Source organism: Coturnix japonica, linkage group LGE22C19W28_E50C23 (assembly GCF_001577835.2).
Source record: "Coturnix japonica isolate 7356 linkage group LGE22C19W28_E50C23, Coturnix japonica 2.1, whole genome shotgun sequence".
Lineage (NCBI taxonomy): Eukaryota > Metazoa > Chordata > Aves > Galliformes > Phasianidae > Coturnix > Coturnix japonica.
In genome coordinates, this window is record NC_029544.1 from 1,499,647 (window position 1) to 1,519,893 (window position 20,247).

At 66.0% G+C, this 20,247-nt stretch overlaps 5 protein-coding genes and 1 long non-coding RNA gene across 10 annotated transcripts in view; 3 read left to right on the forward strand and 3 right to left on the reverse strand.

Annotated features, from left to right (window-relative positions):
• KIF5A (kinesin family member 5A) overlaps positions 1-1,870 on the reverse strand; it is an 8,261-nt gene extending 6,391 nt beyond the window's left edge. Inside the window, 3 exon segments of the mRNA XM_015886935.1 lie at positions 50-147; positions 1,708-1,765; positions 1,767-1,870. Coding sequence (XP_015742421.1) covers positions 50-147; positions 1,708-1,765; positions 1,767-1,840 — 230 coding nt within the window. The 5' untranslated portion in view covers positions 1,841-1,870.
• Positions 1,871-3,519: 1,649 nt separating this feature from the next.
• DCTN2 (dynactin subunit 2) lies at positions 3,520-7,536 on the forward strand. Its single transcript, XM_015886936.1, has 14 exons — positions 3,520-3,693; positions 4,432-4,437; positions 5,024-5,120; positions 5,202-5,263; positions 5,388-5,486; positions 5,573-5,733; positions 6,094-6,241; positions 6,322-6,387; positions 6,504-6,542; positions 6,687-6,764; positions 6,865-6,936; positions 7,053-7,155; positions 7,253-7,344; positions 7,420-7,536. The coding sequence occupies exons 1-14, from the start codon at positions 3,520-3,522 to the stop codon at positions 7,504-7,506; spliced, it is 1,284 nt and encodes a 427-aa protein (XP_015742422.1). The 3' UTR covers positions 7,507-7,536.
• Positions 7,537-7,666: 130 nt separating this feature from the next.
• On the forward strand, positions 7,667-15,419 carry LOC107325782 (maestro heat-like repeat-containing protein family member 7). Of its 5 annotated transcripts, none has more exons than XM_032441079.1 (21): positions 7,667-8,530; positions 8,828-8,916; positions 9,010-9,141; positions 9,223-9,302; positions 9,477-9,585; positions 9,691-9,780; positions 9,893-9,997; positions 10,096-10,267; positions 10,477-10,577; positions 10,682-10,831; positions 11,104-11,258; positions 11,385-11,517; positions 11,609-11,793; positions 11,934-12,071; positions 12,293-12,410; positions 12,487-12,783; positions 12,862-13,008; positions 13,402-13,503; positions 13,618-14,072; positions 14,152-15,007; positions 15,302-15,419. In XM_032441079.1, exons 1-21 carry the CDS (start codon positions 8,200-8,202, stop codon positions 15,341-15,343), a joined length of 3,987 nt encoding a protein of 1,328 aa, XP_032296970.1. In that variant the 5' UTR covers positions 7,667-8,199; the 3' UTR covers positions 15,344-15,419. The 5 variants fall into 5 exon arrangements, with proteins under 5 accessions (XP_032296970.1, XP_032296971.1, XP_032296969.1 ...); XM_032441080.1 differs by having other exon boundaries at positions 9,920-9,997; XM_032441078.1 differs by having other exon boundaries at positions 9,691-10,267.
• LOC116652459 lies at positions 10,236-11,179 on the reverse strand. Its single transcript, XR_004305474.1, has 3 exons — positions 11,067-11,179; positions 10,721-10,861; positions 10,236-10,618 (listed from the first exon to the last, which is right to left on the reverse strand). It is a non-coding gene; the product is annotated as an uncharacterized LOC116652459 (long non-coding RNA).
• Positions 15,399-16,077, forward strand: LOC107325806 (formin-like protein 1). Its single transcript, XM_032441083.1, has 2 exons — positions 15,399-15,552; positions 15,629-16,077. Exons 1-2 carry the CDS (start codon positions 15,427-15,429, stop codon positions 15,977-15,979), a joined length of 477 nt encoding a protein of 158 aa, XP_032296974.1. The 5' UTR covers positions 15,399-15,426; the 3' UTR covers positions 15,980-16,077.
• The window catches only part of MARS1 (methionyl-tRNA synthetase 1), a 6,114-nt gene continuing 1,907 nt past the window's right edge, over positions 16,041-20,247 (reverse strand). The window contains exons 6-21 of the mRNA XM_015886985.2: positions 19,765-19,919; positions 19,554-19,666; positions 19,355-19,471; positions 19,065-19,268; positions 18,774-18,975; positions 18,613-18,687; positions 18,367-18,537; positions 18,155-18,250; positions 17,969-18,086; positions 17,572-17,785; positions 17,361-17,492; positions 17,153-17,257; positions 16,891-17,074; positions 16,744-16,815; positions 16,320-16,427; positions 16,041-16,236 (exon numbers count right to left, since the gene is read on the reverse strand). Coding sequence (XP_015742471.1) covers positions 16,090-16,236; positions 16,320-16,427; positions 16,744-16,815; positions 16,891-17,074; positions 17,153-17,257; positions 17,361-17,492; positions 17,572-17,785; positions 17,969-18,086; positions 18,155-18,250; positions 18,367-18,537; positions 18,613-18,687; positions 18,774-18,975; positions 19,065-19,268; positions 19,355-19,471; positions 19,554-19,666; positions 19,765-19,919 — 2,213 coding nt within the window. The 3' untranslated portion in view covers positions 16,041-16,089. The remainder of the gene's footprint in view (positions 16,237-16,319; positions 16,428-16,743; positions 16,816-16,890; positions 17,075-17,152; positions 17,258-17,360; positions 17,493-17,571; positions 17,786-17,968; positions 18,087-18,154; positions 18,251-18,366; positions 18,538-18,612; positions 18,688-18,773; positions 18,976-19,064; positions 19,269-19,354; positions 19,472-19,553; positions 19,667-19,764; positions 19,920-20,247) is intronic.

Here is a 20,247-nt window from a genome sequence, read left to right on the forward strand (position 1 = left end):
TCCTGTAGACCCCCCCCCCAGCCCTGCAGACCCCCGAGCTCCCCCAGACCCCCCCTCACCCTTGACGATCTGCATGGCGCAGGCGCGGTACACCTGCTCCTGCGTGGTGTTGGGGGGGAAGACGCGGTCGAAGACGTAGGGTTTGCCCTGTGGGGGACACGGGGGGGCTGTGTTCAGTGGAGACCCCCGGCAGGGGCTGCAGTTCCCCACCGGGGGGTACCGGTACATTCCAGTTGATCCCAGTGAGTGCAATTCGCCACCCCCCCTTTACCTCCCCCTACCCCACCATGTGCCCCTCATTAACCCCACAGCCCCCCCACCCCCACAGCCCCCACAGCCCCTCCTCACACTCCATCCATCCCAAACACCGACCCCACAACACCCACAGATCCCACAGGGTCGCACACACTCCCTCAGCTCCCAGAGCCCTTGATACTACATGCCCCCCCTCGGCCCCCCATCACCCTCCGCACACCTCATACAGTTTAACTGGCTTATAGACCCTATAGAACCCCCAGACCCCCTTCAGACTCCAACAGACCCCACATCCCCTAACCCCCCATTGACCCATATCCCCCATATCCCCCATATCCCCCCCCCCCATTCCCCCTCATTCCCCGCCCGCCGGGAGCTGTCCATCTCCGCGGTGCTGAATGTCCGCTTCCGCCCCGGGTCCGGCGGAATCCCCCCGGGGATTCGGTTACACCGGGTTACAGCGGGGGGATGGAGGGGGGGGGTCCCGGCCGCAGCCCCCCCGCAGTCCCCGAGCACGCCCGGCTCCGCAGCAGCACGCAATGCGCCGGCACAGCGGCACCGCACAGCAGCACTCTGCAGCCCCCACCTCCCCTGTGGGATCCCCGCTTTATGAACCCTCCAGAGGGGCCGGATGGGATCACTGAGGACCCCCCCCCATTCACGGGGCCCCCCCCCCATTCATCAGACCCCTCCATTCAGGAGAATCCCACACAGGAGACACCCCCCCCCCCCCAGTTCAGGAGACGCCCCGAAGTCAGGGGAACACCCCATTCATTGACCTCCCCTTTCAGGAGACACCCCCTCAGTCAGAGAACCCCCCCCTGCAGGAGAGCCCCCTCCACGCACTGAGCGCCCCATTATGGGGTGGCTGCTGTTTGGGGGGGAGCGTGTGGTTGGTCTCCACCCCTGACCCCCCCGGCCCGTTATACCCCGGGGGGGGCCCGGCACTAACAAAGGGCCGCAGCTGGTGGGGAGGGGAGGGCGGGGGGTTGGGGGGGCAGATCTGCGGCAAACGCCCCTCCCCCCGGGACTCCCCTCGGGCTGACGGAGCGGGGGAGTGTGGGGTGGAGGGAGGCAGCCCCCCATGGAGCCGGGGGCTCATTGTAAACAACGCCCCCCCCCCCAGTCACTGGGACAGACTGGGAGAACTCGGAGCAAAAGCGGGGGGGGGGGGGGGAGGGAGATGGCGGGCGGGGATGGGGATTTTGGCACCGTTCCAGCGGCCACACCCTGACCAACCCCCACGCCGCCAGTAACCTGGCCCCCCCTTCCCACAGAATGCACCCCCCCACATCAAACGCCCCCCCACCTCCTCCATCCCGCCCCCCTCGTGCGCAGGGCCCCCGCTCCCCAATACCCCAGATCTTAAAGGACCAAGGTGGAGCGGGGGTTCCCAGATCCCGGGCCCCAAACCCCCCCCGACCCCAAAAGCCCCGACCCCCCCCGACTCACCCCAACCACCACGCCTGTCTATCGCCAGGGATACAACGGCAGGAAGCGATCGCCCCGCGGATCTCGCTTGGTTCAGGGGCCGAAAGCGGCACAAGCACCTTAATGCGTGCACTCGGCGGCCGGGCTCCGCCATGTCGGGGGGGCGCGGGGTGCGGAGAGACCGAGGACGGTAGCGGGTGGTTTACGCGGAGGGAGCGGTGGGGAGCGGGGGCACCTGAGGGTGCGGATCCCGTGGGATCCTGGTCGGAGGACGTCGGGGTGCGGAGCGATGCGGGAACCTGCGGGGCGGCACCGGGGATGCGGGATCCTCAGGGCGGGGCGGGTTGGTACCAGGGTGAAGAACGCGGCTCCGAGGATGCGGCCCGGGGAGCGCTGCCCAGGGATGCGGGATTGTACAGCGCGGCGGGACCCGAGGGCTGAAGGACGGGAACCGGCGGCTGGGGCGTACCGGGCTGCGGGTCGGGCTGCGGGATGCTGGGTGCTGGGAAGTGTGGCTGTGCTGGACGCTGGATGCTGGAGGCGGCGGCGCGGCCCGGGATGCTTCCGCAGCGGCTGCAGACCGCTATCTGGGTCACCGCGTCTCTGTCGCCACTGCAGCGCCGCACGGAAGGTGAGGTGGGAAAAGGCGGGGGGGGGAAGGGCAGGCCCGCCCCCCCACCCGTCACGCGCCCCTCGGCTTCCCCCCCCATAAGGAGGAGCTGCCCTTAAGGTGGCAGAGGTGCGGAGGGACGGGGGCTGAGAGGCCCCCCATTAGTGCTGAAATCATGGGGGGACAACGAGCGTGGATCCTCGTTGTTTAACTGATGGGGGGGAGTCAGCGGGGGGGCGATTCGCCGGTTGCCTCGGGGTCTCGGTTGTGCCCCCCCACCTCAGCGGCTGCTGAGTCACGGCCCTCCCCCCCCCTATTACCCCCCCCCCTCCGAGCGTCCTTCGGGGTCCGATGGGGACGACGACCCCTCGTGCCCCCCCCACCCGTGTCCCTCCCACGTGACCCCCCTTGTTGCCAGCCCCCGTCCTTGGCCCCCCCCTGTTATCCCCCCATGTCCCCACCCCCCTGTGCTCCCCCCCGTTCCTTCGCCCCCACCATTGCACCCCCCGATGTTCCCCCTGTATTCCCCCACAATCCCACTGCTCCCCACTCGTGACACCCCCATCCCCATGTCCCCTGTCCCTATTATTTCCCCTATTTCCCCTATTACCCCCCCATGTTCCCCCCCGCGACATCTGCCCCCCCCCGTCCTCCCCCAGCTCGGACTACATTTTCCCATCTCCACCCGAGGCCCAACTCTCGCGAGATCCAGCCCAACTCTCGCGATCGCGGCCCCACCCGTGCCGCCCCCCGCCCGCTCGCCGCCAGCGATGGCGGATCCCAGTTCGCGGATCTGCCGGCATCTGCTGAGTGGGGGGGTGTGAGGTTATTTGGGGGGGTGTGGGTGGGGCCCAGCTGTAGGTGTGGGGCCGGCTGGGGGTGGGGGGGGTGGGACCGTGGGGCACAACTGTGGTGCGGGGCTGTGAGGGTTGGGTGCAGCTGTGGGGTCTGGCTGTGGGTGGGTTATGGAGGTATATGTGATGGGCTGGTTATGGGGTTTATGGCTGTGGTCTGGGTTACTTGGGGTTTTTAATGGCCTGTGGGGCTGGTCTATGGGGTTATGGCTGTGGGGCTGGTTATGGGGGTCTGGCTGTGGGGCTGGTTGTGGGGGTCTGGATGTGGGGCTGGTTATGGGTTATGGCTGTGGGGCTGGTTGTGGGGGTCTTGGATGTGGGGCTGGTTATGGGGGTCTGGCTGTGGGGTGGGTTATGGGGTTATGAGCTATGGGGAATTACTGCGGGGCACTGGGGGCTGTGGGGAGAAGCGGGGGGGGCTCGTGGGGCCGGTGGCCTTGGAGGAGGCCAGGTACCAGCAGCACCCTGCCCCAGGCCCGGAATGAGCCCGACGTGTACGAGACCAGCGACCTCCCCGAGGACGACCAGGCCGAGTTCGAGGCGGTGAGGCATCCCCGGGATACATGGGGGGCGGGGGGGGCCACAACCAGCCCCATGGGCTGCCCCACAACCAGCCCCATGGGCTGCCCCACAGCTCAGCCTGCCCCACATCAGCCGTGCTGTGAGCTGTGTGCTGCTGGTGGCACCGCTGTCCTCCTGGCGCTGTGCTGGGGTCAATGTGGGCGGTGGGACACACAGGGGCACAGCGGTCGTTCCCCCCTGCACCACTTGCTCCCCTCCATCAGCAGTTGTGGGGCTGTGGGGTGACCCCCCCCCCAGCTCTGCGCCCCCCCTGGGGCTGCCCTCCCTGCTGCCCCCCCCACCTCCCTGCTCTGCATGGAACTGGCTGCAGTTTCCCCCCCCGCTCCCCCCACCCAGACACTGGTTTGCACAATTAAGCGCCTTTGCTGCTCCCTTTGCTGCTCCCTTTACATGCAGTTGCTGTGCAGTGTCCCCCCCACCCCCCCCTCCAGCCGTGGGTCACAGCCCTGTGTTTGATGGGGATGGGGGGATGGTTATGGGGCTCTCCACATCATTCCCAGGTGGCTGCAGGGATCTATGGGGCGGTGCTGCCATACCCGGGGTGCTGCCGTGTCCCCCCAATGCTGGTGCCCCCCCCTTCCTCAGCCACTGCCGGTGCAGGGATGTGGGGCCGCCCCACCGGGATGGACCTTCTAACAGCGTTTTTTCTCTCTCCTCTCCTAACTTTGCTCTGCCTTTCTCACCCCTGGGGAACGCAAGGAGCTGGTAAGAGCCCGCCCACCCCTCACGCTCTGCTCCACTCGCGGGCACCCACCGCTGCCCCCCCGCCCCACAGCTCTCCATCCCTCTGCACTGCGAGCGTGGGGCTGAGGGGGGAGCAGGACCTGGGGGGGCTCCTGTGGCGAGAGCAGAGCCCCCCATGGCTGCCCACACACACCCTGTGCTGCGGTCCTGGAAGGGGTGAAGTCCCCAAAGCTCCATCATGGGGCCAGGGATGCTCTGCCCCGCAGTGTGGGGGCTCTGCAGTGTGGGGGCTCCGCAGTGTGGGGGCTCCGCAGTGTGGGCCGTGGGGCTGCTGGGGGTGAAGGCTGAGCGTGCCGTGCTCCCACCGCTGGGGGTGCCCTGCTGGCCGGACCCAATGTCCCCACGCTGGGTTGGGGGTCGCACTGTGCCCTCGCTGCCCACATTGAGCCATTGCTGCGTCCAGTCGCCACTCAGCGCCGTGCAGCTCCCAGCCGGGGGGTGTTGGGGGGCTGCACTTTGCCCCGGCGCTGCTCGGGGGCAGCCCCACTCTCCCGACACAGGGGAGCCCCCCCAGCCCCACGTCCTTCACTTGTTGCTCTGCTTGCAGGAGGAGCTCACCAGCACCAGCGTGGAGCACCTCATCATCAACCCCAACGCCGCCTTCGAGAAGTTCAAGGACAAACGCCTGGGCACCGATGGTGTGGGTGAGCGGTGGCCCCGGGGGTGGGGGCGCGGGGGGGCTCAGGTGGCGCCACACTCCACTCCATTCCACTCCACTCTCGCAGATTTCTCCGACCGCATCAGCAAGAGCAGAACGACCGGCTACGAGTCCGGGGAGTACGAAATAGTGAGTGCGCAGTGCGGGGTTACCCAGGGAGGGACCCCCCGTCCCATGGCCTCTCTGTGACCCTGAACTGCTCTGTGCCCCCTCAGCCACTCTGTGACCCCCCCGTTCCTTTCTGTCCCCACAGCTGGGAGAGGGGTTGGGTGCCAAAGAGACCCCCCAGCAGCGGTACCAGCGGCTGCAGCACGAGGTGCAGGAGCTGATGCGTGACGTGGAGCAGATCCAGGTGAGTGGGGTCACAGCACCACGACCCGTGGGGGGGGGTGACACACGGAGCTGGGGGTAACACTGCCTGCCCCCCCCCCCCCACAGAGCGCCATGAAGGAGTCGGCGGCCGAGGAGGAGCTGACACCGATGGCTTTGGCCCGGCAGCTGGAGGGGCTGAAGCAGCAGCTGGTTTCGTGCCACCTGCAGAAGCTGTTGGGCCCCAGCGCCACCATCGACTTTGCAGACCCCGAAGGTGCCTTGGCAAAGTGAGTGTGATTGTGGGGGGCAGCTGAGTCCCACCCAGCCCCACTGAGCAGAGGGGTGGGCTGTGGCCATGGCTGTTCCTCCTGTGGGAGGCACACGGAGCAGCTCTCCCAGGTGCTTTGTCAGCAGGAAGGGGGTGTTTTCCTGGTGTTCCTTGCTTTGTTGGTCATTATGAAACTAAGGCAACTGCACAGCACAGCTTAAATAACAGATTTCAGATAAAAATCCAGCAGTACTTCCAGACGGGGTCACTCAGTGCAGTCAAAGGGAGCAGCTTTGGCAGTGGGATGGGGGGATCTGAGCTGACGGTGCTGAGATCCCCCCAACCCCCAAACTCAGCCACCCCACATCTCCCCCCGCAGGCGCCTGCAGCAGCAGCTGGAAGTGGCCAAGTGCAAGAAGGCAGCGCCGGCAAAGAGCCCCCCCAAAGCCCCCGCGCCCCCCACCGACACACTGACCTTCGAGCTGTTCTGGAGGCCGGAGCAGGACCAGTTCTCCCAGGCTGCCAAGGTGATGGCGGTGTCCGGCCCCCAGGGGCTGCGCTGCCCTTTGTTGGGGTGGGGTCCCAACGACCACCCGTCTCCCTGCAGGTCGCGGAGCTGGAGAAGCGCCTGGCGCAGCTGGAGGCCATGGTGCGCTGCGAGCCCGACAGCCAGGTCTGGGGACGGCTCCTCCCTGCGCCTCCGACCCCTTCCCCAGATTATACCCCCGTGTTCCCTGCCCCCTTCCCACCCCCTCCCGTGCCCCACTGATGTGCATTTCCTCCCTGCAGAACCCTCTGCTGGTTGGGCTGAAGGGCACCAGCCTTGTGGTGAGTCCTGCTGTCCGGCTGTATTCTCCGGCCTGGGTGGCACTGCTGGCTGCAGCTGGATTGGGTGGTGCTGGGGAGCAGCACCTCACCCCATGGCTGTGGGGCAGCACCTGACCCCTCCCCTGCCCCACTCTCCCTCCCCAGGAGACCGTGCAGATCCTGCAGGCCAAGGTGAACATCCTGGACGCGGCTGTGCTGGACCAAGTGGAGGCCCGGCTGCAGGTGGGGAGAACGAGGGGAGGTTGGGGGGGGAATGGGGCTGATGCCAGCAGTGGGGGGGGTCACTGTGTAGTTTGGGGTCCCATCTGCTGCCCCCCTGCAGAGTGTCCTGGGGAAGGTGAATGAGATCGCCAAGCACAAAGCAATCGTGCAGGATGCTGACACACAGAGCAAGGTGAGAGCTGTGGGGAGAGCCCCCAGTGCAAACCCAGCGTGGGCTGTGGGGGATGCAGCCCCCACGCGGACAGTGCTGACCCCTCCCCCTCCTCCTGTCATCCCCCCCTGCCCCAGATCCATCAGGTCTATGAGATGATGCAGCGCTGGGACCACATGGCCAGCAGTCTGCCCGACGTGGTGCAGCGGCTGCTGACCCTCCGGGACCTACACGAACAGGGTGAGGGGCTGCGGGGTCCTGGGGGCAGACATGGGGGGCGGGGGGGGGGCTGTGCCTGTCCCTAATGCTGAGCTTTTCCCCCTTCCCCCCCCCGAAGCCTCACGGTTCGTGCAGGTGCTGGTGCACCTTGACACCACGCAGCAGGAGGTGGCTGCCACTCTGAAGGACAACACTGTGCTGCTGGCAGAGGTGGGTCCTGGGGGGGTTGGGGTGGGAGCGGTCCCTGTTCTGCCCCCTCTGCTCACACCCCCCCCACACACACAGGTCCAGAAGACGATGAAGGAGAACCTGGCTGTCGTAGAGGACAACTTTGCTGAAGTGGAGGCTCGCATCAAGCGGCTGCAGAAATGAGAGCAGCTCTGCACCCAGCCACGAGGGCCCGTGTGTGTCCCCCCTGCCTGACGCCCCCTGGAATCCCCCCCTCCCCTGCAGGAACCAGCCCCTGCTCCTGTCTACCTGGCTGTGCTTCCCCCCCTCGATTTCCCCTGGGGCCGCGTGGCCACATTTCACACCCTGATGATCCAAATAAACGTGGTGGCTCCAAGTGTGTCTGCATTGGCACCTCTGTGGGGCACAGAGCCCACAATCCCAGATCCACGGGGGCTGCAGGGATCTGTGGGACCGCCCTGTCCATACCCCCCACTTGTCCACTGAAGCAAAGACAGCATTCGGTACCTCTGCTGTCAGCCCATTACCAGCACACCCATCTCTTCCAGCAGCAGACCACGTTTTCCCTCTTCCTTTGCTGTTCACGTACTTCAAGAGGCTCATCTCATCTGTGCAGCCCTGACCACCTTCATCTCTGGCTCCATGGGATTCTTTGTCCATGGTTCACACCTCCAGGCCCCCACCAGCCCTGTGTCCCCAGGGGTCTCTCCCAGCAGTTCCCACTCTGCCCTGGGGTACCCAGCACCGGGCCCAGTGCTCCAACTGTTGGCCATGGTCAGCAAAGAGCTGGGCCCAGAGCACCTGGTGGGAGTGAATGTTTTTCATTTTCTCATTCTGGAAACTGCATCCATTGCCCTCTTTCTGATGATTTAATGAATGAATTACAATGAGATGCCCATCGTAATTATAGATTCCCCAGCACAGACTGTGGAACTCATGTGGGTGGGGCAGCGGGTCACAGTGGGGCGTCCCCCTGCCCCCCATGTCCAGCGGTGCTGGCGCTGTGCCCCTCACTTCGCTGATGACAGCAGGCCAGCAATGCAAACTCAGGTCAAACCGCCGCGCTTCTCTGTGCTCGTGGCTGCCCAGGTCATGGCCGACCCCCAACCTCAGCCCTCATCCTCTGCCATGGAGGAGAAAAACCCCTCCTGCCCCATGGAGGACAAGAAGGACGACCCCCCCCAGGAGCCCCGTGCTGTGCCACCTGGTGAGTGAGGGAACCCACAGGGCTGGGGGGCAGCATCCAAAGCGCAGCATGGGGCGGCATGGGGCGGCAGAGGGCAGAGTCCCCTCCTCTCCACTCTCTGTTCTGGGCTCCTCTACCCCAACCCTTAATCCTAACCCCAACCCCAACTGTAACCCTAACTTTAACCCCAACCCCAAATTCAATCCTAACACTACCCAGAACCCTAACCCTAACACTGACCCAGCCCCAACCTCAATCCTAACCATAACCACAACCCTAAACCCAACTCTAATTCCATCCTTCTGCCCCCAATTCCAGCTCCCCCCTTGGACCCCTCTGGGCTGCCCATGTGTGCCGTGGGGCGTTACGCGATGGACAACATCGAGGCCTTTGCCCGGAGCACAGAGGTGACGGTTCTCCATCCCCCCCCGGACCCATTTCAGCTGCGGGAGGGCTGAGCCCCCCGGGCCCCCCCGTGACGCCGCCCTGCTCCGTGTCAGCCTCAGAACGAGGAGCAGAAGATCAAGTTCCTGCGGAGCGTCCGCGCCCTCTGCGACAGCGCAGCGGCCGGGAACAAGGCGCAGGAGCTGCGCGTCTTCTGCCGCCGGAACGAAGTGGCGGAGAACATCATGGTGGGGGGCGGCGGGGGGCGGGGGGCGGCTCCGCTCCTCCCGGAGCTGCACTGAGCGCCGGGGCGTCCCGCTGTGCTGCAGGTGCTGCTGGCGGAGGAGCCGAGGGGGAAGCTGAGCTCCGAGCTGTGGCTGCAAGCGATAGACTCCATCACCGCCCTCAGGTACTGACACACACCGGGACGGCCCCGCGGTGCCTGCGTGGCCCCACAGCCCCAGGGGATGATCCTGGGGGACCCTCCTGGCACTGCCCCCCCCTGCTCTGCAGAGTGCTGCCCATGGGGGGGGTCCACTCCCCGTCCCACAGCACCGCGCTCCCACTGCCCCTGTTTTTGCAGCAAGGTGGATGGGGTGCTGGAGGAGAAGATCCCGCTCTATATCGTGTGTTTCCGGAGCATCCTCCTGCTTCCCTCAGAGCAGGACCTGGACACCAAACTTTACTCCAAGGTGGGTGCTGGGAGCTGCAGGATCCCTCTGCCGTGCAGGAGGGGTCTTGCTGTGCACCCCCCCTCCCCCTCCCCTTTGATCCCCCCCACTCTGTCTGTCCTGCAGATCCTGATGGCTCTGGATGAGATGCTGCACACACTGGTGTTCATCCACCACAACGCCAGCATTGGAGAGGAGTTGAAAAACGTCTTCCAGGTGAGCTCTGCCCACGGGGGCCACACGGAGGAGGGGTGTCCCTCACCACCCCAAAAACCTTCTGGGGTGTCCTGGGGGCTGCAGGGCAGAGCAGCGGCTCCTCTTCCCGCAGGTGCTGATGCCCTTCACCTCCCTGCAGAGCGCGGCCGCGCGCGAGAGGGCAGTGGGGCGCATCTGGAAGCTGACCCATTCCCTGGTGCTTCACTGTCAGGAGACGGTAAGGGCTCGACCCCCACGGTGTGGGCTCTTTGTCCCTCCTTTTCCCTGCTCTGCCCACTCTGGGGGTGCACTCAATGTTCCACTCTCCACTCACAGCCTCATCACTCGGGACAATCCAGACCCGTCCCCTATGACCAGCTCTGCCTGCCCGTGCTGGGGCAGCTGGTGGGGACCCTCATCCTGTGCTGCGCCTTCCAGGAGGAGAAAACACACCACTGCGCTTTGGGCGCCCTCCATCACCTCTACACTTTTATCCTGGGGAGAAGCCGTAAGGAAACAGCCTCTGTCTGCCTCCATCCACCGCAGACGTCCCACAGGGCCGGGCATGGATGGCGCTGCGTCAGCTGCCACTCCACGCAGTGAAGAACCCCTTGGTGTTGGGGAGCGGTGCCCCACGGCCCCACGGCTCAGGGTGGGGGCAGCTGTTCCGCTCCCTGCAGGGCACCCACCACTCACACACCTCACTCTCCTTTCCAGGCTGGGAAGCGCAGCCGGATGAGAAGGAGAAACAGGAGCAGTGGAAAGATGACCACGAGTTCTCCCTCTCCTGGAGCACCAACACCACAGTCATTCTGCTGGTCAGGAGGGATCTCTGTGCTGGGGATCTTGGCCGCAGGGTCTGCGGGGATGGGGGAAGCTCAGCTGACATCCCTTCTGCTCCTCTGTGTTTGCTGCTCCCCAGCGCTTTGCGAAGCACTTCCACTCCTCAGAGAGGACTGACCTCATCCTCCTGGCGCTGCAGGGCATGAGGGACTGCAGCAACCACAACACGCAGGTGGCTTCCACCTTGATGGCCGTCCTGATGGTCGACTTCAACCCCATGCCCAATGATGTGAGAAACCAGCAGCTGCTTGCTGGGGGGCTGCGTGCATGTGGGGGTGGGATTAGGGTTGAATTGGAGGCTGGGGGTTAGGGTTGGGTGCTGGATGTTGGGTTTTTGTTGGGTTGGGTGCTGGGGGCTGAGTTTGGGTCGTGATGGTTAGAGTTGGGTCGGGCTGGGTGCAGGAAAGCCGTGCTGCGTTGGGTTGTCCTGCACAGCATCGGTCTGATTTGAGACTTGGAGATACCTGGAGTGAAGTTCTGCTGTCCCCATGACCCTCCCAGGTGCAGCGCATCGTGGCAGCCATTCACAGGAGCAGGAAGCTGATCACGGAGGAGCAGGCGCTGAGAACCATCCGCGGCACCTTCCCCTGGTTGGCCACCACCAGCCCTCGTGCGCTGACACTCAGCCTGCTGCACTGCTCTCCCACCTGTGAAAAGTGCGCTGCCCCCACCCCTGTGGAGAGGGACCCCCACCCCACACATAGAGACCCTCACCCCACGTATTGAAGGACCCCCACCCCACTCATAGAGGGGTTCCTGCTGAGGATGTCCCTGTGCTGCAGGGACATATGGGAGCTGTGGGAGCTGGCTCTGTCCTCGGTGGACGTGGTGCCAAAGATGGTGCAGGAGCTGCTGCGTCTGCTGGAGATCTCCCCGCTGGGCCAGGAGACCAAGGCCGGCGTCCTTCCCCTGGCCGTCAGTTTGGGGTCCCCTGGGGGCGCCCCCTCCCCCCGTCCCCTACCGGGGAGCAGCTCAGAGCTGAGCGCTGTCCGGGTGCTTTCTGCAGGCGGCCACGGCGCTGCACAAGCTGCTGCGGTACCTGCAGCACAGCCCGCAGGTGCGGCTGCTTTTCCCGGAGCTCTTCGTGGCGCTCGTCATCCAGGTGGTGTCCTCGGGGGAGCTGGGTCAGCTGCAGGTCACCACCATCATGAAGGACCCGTTCAGCCCGTCTGCACCCACCTCCACCATCAGGTGACACCGCTGTGCCCGCACCGACCCCTGATGGTCTGCTGAGCCCTGACCGTGTGCTGAGCCCTGACCGTGTGCTGACCCCTGGCCGTGTGCTGACCCCTGGCCGTGTGCTGACCCCACACTGCCCCACATCCCTGCAGGATGGTGGTGGAGGCGGCGCGCAGTCTGATGTGGGGCGCTGACATGGACGGCCTGGCCACCTCCATGGAGACCAACGACCTGTGGGCACGGCTGCTGGGCGCTGCCACGTGGCGGAGCAGCATGAAGTCCCTGGCCAAGTACGGCCCCAACCCCTCCCACGTTCTGCCCCATAGCGCCCCACATGCTGCCCCACATGGTGCCCCAGCGCTGCCCTCCTGAATTAAGTAGGGAACAAGGGGGGCAGCGCTCTGGGGGTGCCGGGGTGTGGTGGGCAGAAGGAAGAGCCCCCTGTGGGGCGGGATGGGGTGTTCTGGTCCCCTTGACCCCAGCCCAGATCCAGCCTTACCCCCATCCACAGGATGATGCTGAAGAGCTGCCGGGGTCAGCGCGGCCGCACCTTCAGCCACCTGCAGAAGCTGCTGCAGTTCCACCAGCTGCAGTGGAGGGAGGTCCCCGCCTTGACGTTCTACACGGAGGTGGGTGTGGGGATGGGGAGGGTCCGCTCGGGGGGGTGGGAGCTGAGCCCCGTCCCCTGACCGGCCCTGACTGCAGCTGTGGAGCTGCCAGGGGCAGCACAAGAACAACAGCCGCGCCAGGAGGATCTTCAGGAAATACATCCGCAGCAGAAAGGCGGAGAGCAGGGAGCTGGCGCTGCGCGGGCTGCGGGACCTGTACTGCGGGAGGATGCAGCTGCTGCTGCCCGACGTGCTGCTGTGGCTGCAGGACATTCAGGCCGGTGTCAGACTGCAGGCCATGCGGCTGCTGCGGGACATCGCGGCGCAGCACCCCGCCAGCATCCGAGCCGTGATTGGGCAGCTGGCCGTGCATCTGCTGTCCTGCTTCAACGAGGTGAGGGGCAGCGAGGAGCACACAACCCCCCCCCCGTGCAGAGCTCAGCACCACCCCGTGCGCTGTGCCCCCTCCCAGGACAACGCGGAGCTGCGCTGCCGCTCCATGGAGCTCTTTGCGCTGCTGCTGGAGGCGCAGGGCAGGAAGCAGCTGCTGCCGCAGGCAAAGATGAGTTTGCTGCCGCTCTTCATCCACATGAACGAGGACATCCCCAACGTGGCGCAGGTGGGGGCAGCTCGTGGGGTCACAAAGTCAGCATGACCACAGCCCCCCCCCATGGAGTCACTGCATTGTGAAGGCTGGAAGGGGCCTCTGAGGTCACTGGGTCTCACCAGCACCCCCCCCCCCCCCCCACGCAGCCCTCCCAGATCCCCCTCCCTTATTCACTCTTACAGCCCTTCTAGTTACCAGACCCCCGTTATATCCACCCATACGTTCTTCCCAGTCCCCTCCTCAGCCACACCTGCCCATACTGTCATTAAGGTTAGGAAAACCCTCCCACCCCCCCACCCCTTTGCCTGTGACCGGGTCCGGCTGTGGTGCTGCCCCAGGGTGGGGATGGGGGTGGCCCCCCAGGATCTCCCACCGACACCCTCCCCCTGTGTCGCTGCCCCCCAGGCCGCTCAGAAAGCTCTGATCCACGCCGCCAAACTCCTGGGCTGGCAGCAACTGCAACGCTTGGCCGGCGCGGCGGATGTGTGGAAGATCGCTGACTGCCTGGTAAGGACCCCCACCCGGCAAACCCCCCCCTATGCCGGGACCCTCCTTGCTCCCCTGCAGAAGCGGAGGGGGGGGGGGGGTGCTCTGCAGTTCTCACCGTGCTGTTCTCTGCAGCTTCAGAAGCGGGGCAGAGTGTTGGAGCAGTACCTGAAGCAGACCGTGCTGCACCTGCTCAGCCCCCAGGCGCCCGTCAGGGAGGCGGCCGTGCGCTTCCTGGGTGGGTCCCGGCCCCGAGGGGTCCCCATCCCTCCGGCTGAGCGCTGCGGGGTCGGTGAGCGGGGGGGGGCTGGCGGGTCAATGAGGAACCGATGGGTTCTGGGGCGACATTGGGATCGTCGGGGCATTGTGTGGGTCTCGGGGGTTCACCGGGGCACCACGGGTGTCACTGGGGAACCACAGGGTCCCTGGGACGCTGCAGGGTCGCCGTGTTTGACGAAGGCGCTGTTGGTACCGCGGGGTTTCTGCGGGTCTCCCTGGGGGCTCCAGGCTGACAGCGGCTGTGTGCGCAGGGATGATGGGGCGGAAGCTGAGGAACGAGAACCCGCAGGTGGCGCTGGACATCCGGGAAGGTGAGACCCCCCCCCGCAGCCCCGCACCGGAACGTGCCGCGCGGGACCCACGTGGCGACACGGCCCCGCTCCGCCGCAGCCCTGCAGGGCGCCAGGGACGACTCGGAGCCGGCCGTGCGCTGCCTCGTGCAGCAGACGCTGCTGACATTCACCGCGCTGGAGGATGCGCCGCCCGGCGGAACCGGGGGAGGAGCCGTGAGCCGGTGGATGCGGAGGATACGGGGGGAGTAGGGATGGGCGGAGAGAGACGGAACCGAGAGCGAGTCACCACTGAGCGAATGGGACCCGGATCGACCCTATCGAGAGAGCGGAGTCCGGGACAGAGCAAAGCGTGTCTGAATAATGAAGGGTCAATAGTAACGGTGAACGGCCACGCAAAGGGTGACCCTGAGAGCGACCACAACCCCACCCAGAACCAGAACCCGACCTCAAACCCAAACATGACCCCACCCAGCGCCCCCTACCGGCACAGCGCCCCCTATGGGCACAGCGCCCCCTACCGGCACAGCGCCCCCTATGGGCACAGCGCCCCCTACCGGCACAGCGACCCTATGGGCACAGCGCCCCCTATGGGCACAGCGCCCCCTACCGACACAGCGCCCCCTATCGGCACAGCGCCCCCTGCCGGCACAGCGCCCCCTATGGGCACAGCGCCCCCTGGCGGCCCGGCGGCTCGCGCTTTCCGACCCTTGCATCACCCTGCCGTTCGCCCCGCCCCTCCGCTCTCATTGGCTCGCTTCTCCGTGACGTCGCCGCGCTGCGGAGCGCTGATTGGCCGCAGATGGCGCAGCTTTGCGTCATGCGGGGGTTATAAAAGGGGCTGTCGGCGGCGGGGGCGGCGCAGAGCGGCTGAACGGCGGAGCACGATGCGGTGTAGGATGAACCGGGCGCTGCGGGCGGGGCCGGGCTGCGGGGAGCCGGGACCGGGCAGGAAGGTACGGGGGGGGCGGGGGATTCCCTTATTGGAGGGGGGGGGTCCAAGGCTGCCGGGCAGACCCGTCGCGGGTGAGAGCCCAGGGCGCGGGACTGCGGTCTGCAGGGGGAGGTTTCTGTCTGCGGTTCCGGGGGGGGGCTCCAAGGGGGCGGGGCTGCAAAGGGGCGGGAGTGGGGGGGGGGTATCCCGGGAGGGGGCTCCGGTTCCATGGAGGTGGGGGGGGGGGGCAGCTCCCCCGTGTTCCCGGGTCCCTCCGCTCTGCCCGGCGCACGCGGACCCCGCTGTTGCCCCGCAGGCATCGAGAAGGAAGAGCGGCCTCGTAGGGCAGCACACGTGAGCGCCGCGGGCCGCAGGGGGCACAGCCCCGTCCTGCCCCCCCCCATCGCTGTGTCTCTACATCCCCGCGTGTCCCCATCGCCAATGGCGGCCGCCGGGGAGCCGCCCCCCGATGAGCTGCCCGCCTGGTTCCTGGAGCTGCAGGAGCTGCAGGAGCTGCTGGTGGCAGCGGAGCCCCTCGAGCCCCCCGGGCCTGGGGGGGCACAGCAGGTGAGCAGCGCGGGGCGCCCTCCAGGACAGCGGACGGACGGAGCCCCGTCACCACTTACCTCGTGTGTCCCTGCAGGAAGAAGAGCCGGCCCCGCCGTGGGGTGCAGCCACAGCCCCCGTGTGCTGCGAGCTGGACGAGGCGCTGAGCACGGAGCTGCTGCAGCTGCTGGGCACGGACAGCACGGACAGCACCGTGCCGGAGCCCCCCCAGCCCCCCATGTCACCCCCCGCGCAGGCTGAGGGGCGGCCTGTGGGGCGCGGGGCCAAGCGGAAGCGTGGGGGGGGGGAGCAGCAGAGCGAGCAGCGGCTGCGGCAGCTCAGTGCCCACAACGAGTGGCTGCGGGCCGAGGTCGGGCGGCTGAGCTCAGAGGTGCAGCGGGCACGGGCTGCCCTCATCGAGCGCGTCCTCAGCCTCCGCCGCACTTAATGGGATGGGATGGGACAGCCGGCACCTGGGGGGCAGCCCCACAGCAAGGACTTACAGCACCTTTGTACAGCATCTGTTTTATTACACTCGTCTCAGTACGGCCCGTTGTGTTACTTCTTCCCTTTGCCCCTGGGGGTGTCAGGGCTCTTGTTCTGGGCCAGCGCCAGCTCCCGCTTCAGTGCCAGCAGTTTGCCCACCTCGCTGTCGATGCGCGCTCTGTCTGCACCACTCGCCTTCAGCCGCCGCACACAGTCACCCTGGGACAGAGCGGGGTGAGGGCTGGGGGGGATGGGGAGGGGGAACGGGGGGGGGGCTGGGGCTGCTCACTGCCCACACTCACCTGCTCGGCCACCTGCTCTGTCAGCTCCTGGATGCGGTTTGGGTCAGTGGGAGCCAGGCCTGGCACCGAGGGGGGATCTGACTGTGCAGGGGGATTGGGGGGCTTTGCCTGAGGAAGGAGAGAGAGAGAGAGAGAGAGAGAGATGTCTGTGCTGAGGGGAGCTACAGGGGTCCTGGAGGCCAGGGAAGGACCGGCAGGAAAAAGAACTGGAAGAGGGAGAGGGAGGAGATGCCATGGCAGAGGAGCACTGCCTGGGTAAGAAGGGGAAACAGAGGAGACAGGAGAGGGACAACAAGGTGCCGAGGCAGAGGGATGAAGAAGCACCAAGATGGAGAAATAAATGCTTGTGGCTGGAATGGTGGGAAGGAGGACCAGGACAGGCAGAGGGAGGAGGGAATGCCATGGCTGAGCAGCCCCCACTCACCTGCCCTCCTCCAAAGCGCTTGCGGAGGGCATCGATGTGCTCACTCTCCAGCTTCTGGAAGAGTGGACTCACCTGGGGCCAAAGGAGAAGCAGGTTGAGCACTGTAGGACCCCCCCCCCCTCCAACCCCCCATGTTGCCCCCCATACCGTGCCCACACGATGGCCGGGCGGCAGTGTGCAGGTGAAGACGTGGCTGAGCACTGAGCACTCCGGGGGCACGCAGAGCTGTGCTTGGATGGCTGCACTGACTGCTGGCATGTAGGGCTGCACCAGCACAGCCAGCAGCGCCGCCACGTTCACTGCCACACCAGTCACGGTGCCAGCACGCTGCCTGTGGGGCACAAGGCCCACATGGGCACCAGGTCCTGGCCCCACATCCACCCCCACCCCACGTGCTTTCCCCCTCTACCTGTCTTCCTCGCCACCCTTGATGCGCTTCCAGGGCTCGTTCACCTGGATGTACTGGTTGCCGTGGCGGGAAATGTTGAGAACGCAGCGCAGAGCATCACGGATGCTGGGGGGGATGGACAGACAGACGGATGGACAGACAGAGGGGATCAGTGATTGCTTGGGGGGTGCCCAACCCCCACCCCGAGCCCAGCCCTGCAGCCACACACCGGACCCTCTCCAGCAGCTGGTGGTACTGCCGCAGCTCCATGGTGACACGAGCCAAGAGCCGGTGGTCACCCGGAGTCAGCACCATGGGGGGCACCGCACCATCAAAGAACTTGCAGACAAACATCCCGGCTCTGCGGACACAGGGACAGACGGATGGGTGTGAGAGCAGCACAGAGATGGATGCTTGGCCCCCACCCTGACGTACTCCACCTGTTGATGAAGTTGCCCAGGTTGTTCAGCAGCTCCGAGTTGTTTTTCAGCATAAGATCTCCCCAGGAGAAGGCACTGTCCTGGCCCTCGGGCCGCACATACAGCAGGTAGAAGCGCCACACATCGGCCGCAATGCCCGTGTCCTTGGCCATGTCCCCAAACACCCCCACGCCGCGGCTCTTGGAGAACTTCCCATCCTCATAGTTCAGGTATTCTGCAGGGGGAGGCAGGGGATGGCCCCACGGAGCAGTCACAGCCCCACAGAGGCATCACAGCCCCACACCAGGCTCAGCAGCAGCACCACCATGATGGCAGCCGGGGCTGAGTGCGCCACCCCCATCCCTCTGAGCACGGAAACCCCCCAGGCCTCCCCCCGGGCCCCTGACCCTCCCAGCACCTGTGGCAATGAGGTGGTTGACAAGCGTGTAGTTGTCTTCAGCGCCCAGCAGCGAGCAGGGGAACACAACACTGTGGAAGGGCACGTTGTCCTTGGCCATGAAGTTGTACAGCTCCACCTGAGAGGGACTCAGTGTCAGCAGAGCCCCCCTGTCCCCCCACCCTGCCCCCCAACCCCCAGCCCCACCTGCTGCGGGTTCTTCCACCAGCGCTCCCAGTGCTCTGTGTAGTTGGCAGTGATGGACAGATATCCAATGGGAGCATCGAACCACACGTAGAACACCTGCATGGCAAGGGGGGGAGATGTGCTCAGTGCACCCCACGTGGGATGGGATGGACTGGGGCCGAAGCCCATGGCCCAGCTGCCCACCGGCACCTGCTTTGCCACGTAGCACCCACCTTGTCCCGGAAGCCATCGAGAGGCACAGGTGTGCCCCACTGCAGGTCCCGTGTGATGCAGCGCGGCCGCAGCCCGTCGCGGATCCAGGAGCGCGTGATGTAGCGGGCGTTGGCCGTCCAGTTCCCCGTGGCCCAGCAGTTCTCCAGCCACGGCTGCAGCCGCTCCTCCAGCTGCGGGCAGTGCGCAGTAATGAGCAAAGCACAGGGGCAGCGCTGCTCCCTCTGCCCGCAGGGGGGTACGCTCACCTTGGGGAGGTCAAGGAAGAGGTGCCGGGTGGGCCGCACTGTGGGGCTGCCGCCGCACAGCTTGCAGCGAGGAGCCTGTCAGAGAAGAACAATTCAGATGGCACCCGGCCCCACAGCAGCCTGCAGGCAGAGCAGGACAGCCCCGCTCCCCTGCAGCTCACCTTCAGCTCCACGGCGTTGATGAGTTTGCCACATTTGTCACACTGGTCACCACGTGCCTCCTGGTAGGTGCAGAAGGGGCAGATGCCCTCCACAAAGCGGTCGGCCAGGAAGCGCTGGCAGGCGGCGCAGTGCAGCTGCTGCACCGTGTCCTGCAGCACAAAGCCGCGGGCCTGCAGGCGCTGGAAGATGTCCTGTGAAATGCTGCAGGATGAGAGAAAGCAGAGAGGTGTCGGCAGCTGGAGGTGCTGGAGAGTGGAGGCCCTCCCTGTGGGCCACTCGCTGATGCTCACACGGTCTGCTGCGGGGTGGTGGTGCGGCCGAAGTAATCGAAGGAGATGTCGAACCAGCGGTAGATGTCGGCGTGCACAGCGTGGTACTTGTCACAGATCTCCCGCGGCGTCAGCCCCTCCTCCACCGCTTTGGTCTCGGTGGCCGTGCCGTACTCGTCGGTGCCGCACACATACAGCGTGTTCCAGTTCCGCAGGCGGCTGTACCTGCACGTGGGTGGGGTGGGACACGGTGCGGGTGCTGGGCACGGCGGCTCCTGTGTCACCACCCTCCACATCCCCCGGCCGCTCACCTGGCGAAGGCGTCGGCGCTGAGGACGCAGCCGATGATGTTGCCCAGATGGGGCACGTTGTTGACGTAGGGCAGCGCGCTGGTGATCAGCACGTTCCTCATGCCCTCCACCGGCAACCTGCGCCGCATGGAGCCCTTCAGACCGCGCCGCCGCAGCTCGGAGCGCCGTGGGTCCCCCCCAGCCCCACAGTGGCACTCACACGGGTTTCGGAGGCCGCCACGGTTTGGGCAGCGCAGCAGCACCACGAGTCCAGGCATCGGCAGCTGCTGCCACGTCCTCCTCCGTCAGCGCCTGCTCCAACACATCATCCTCCTGCAGAGGGAACCGCTGAATGGCTGAGGACCACCAGGGGGGGATGGCTGAGCACTGAGGGGGATGACGGGGGGGTGTGCACAGCACCGTGCCCACACCTTACAGCCTGAGGCTGCATCCAGCAGCGGGCGTGGCAGCTTCTGCAGGCAGGCGGTGAATTCCTGCAGGTGCTGAGGCAGCAGCACGGTGTCGGCAGCGCTCCTGCAGGCCTCTGAGAGCGTCATGTTCCGGAACCAGTTCTGCAGTGGCTCAGCTGTCATTGGGAGGGGGCACAAAGCAGCGTGACGCCAATCCAGCAACGCTGGAGACCCCCAGGCCAGCACCCACCTGACCCCCTAAAATCCAGTAGGAAAAATAAAGTAGGACCTGCAACCCCACAGCCCTACAGCCCCACAGCCCTACAACCCCACAGCCCTACAGCCCTACAGCCCTACAGCCCCACAGCTCCACAGCCCTACAGCCCCACTGCTCCACAGCCCCACTGCTCCACAGCCCCACAGCTCCACAGCCCCACAGCTCCATAGCCCCACAGCTCCACAGCCCTACAGCCCTACAGCTCCACAGCCCTACAGCCCCACAGC

Bases quoted from the DNA above. Each gene is read 5' to 3' on its own strand.
- DCTN2 (XM_015886936.1), top strand. From the start codon at position 3,520: ATGGGGAATTACTGCGGGGCACTGGGGGCTGTGGGGAGAAGCGGGGGG. The intron at 6,765-6,864 runs GTGGGGAGAACG...GCCCCCCTGCAG, and splicing joins AAGTGGAGGCCCGGCTGCAG to AGTGTCCTGGGGAAGGTGAA. The intron at 7,345-7,419 runs GTGGGTCCTGGG...CCACACACACAG, and splicing joins ACACTGTGCTGCTGGCAGAG to GTCCAGAAGACGATGAAGGA.
- LOC107325782 (XM_032441078.1), top strand. From the start codon at position 8,200: ATGAATTACAATGAGATGCCCATCGTAATTATAGATTCCCCAGCACAG. The intron at 9,303-9,476 runs GTACTGACACAC...CTGTTTTTGCAG, and splicing joins GACTCCATCACCGCCCTCAG to CAAGGTGGATGGGGTGCTGG. The intron at 14,073-14,151 runs GTGAGACCCCCC...GCTCCGCCGCAG, and splicing joins GGCGCTGGACATCCGGGAAG to CCCTGCAGGGCGCCAGGGAC.
- LOC107325806 (XM_032441083.1), top strand. From the start codon at position 15,427: ATGGCGGCCGCCGGGGAGCCGCCCCCCGATGAGCTGCCCGCCTGGTTC. The intron at 15,553-15,628 runs GTGAGCAGCGCG...GTGTCCCTGCAG, and splicing joins GGCCTGGGGGGGCACAGCAG to GAAGAAGAGCCGGCCCCGCC.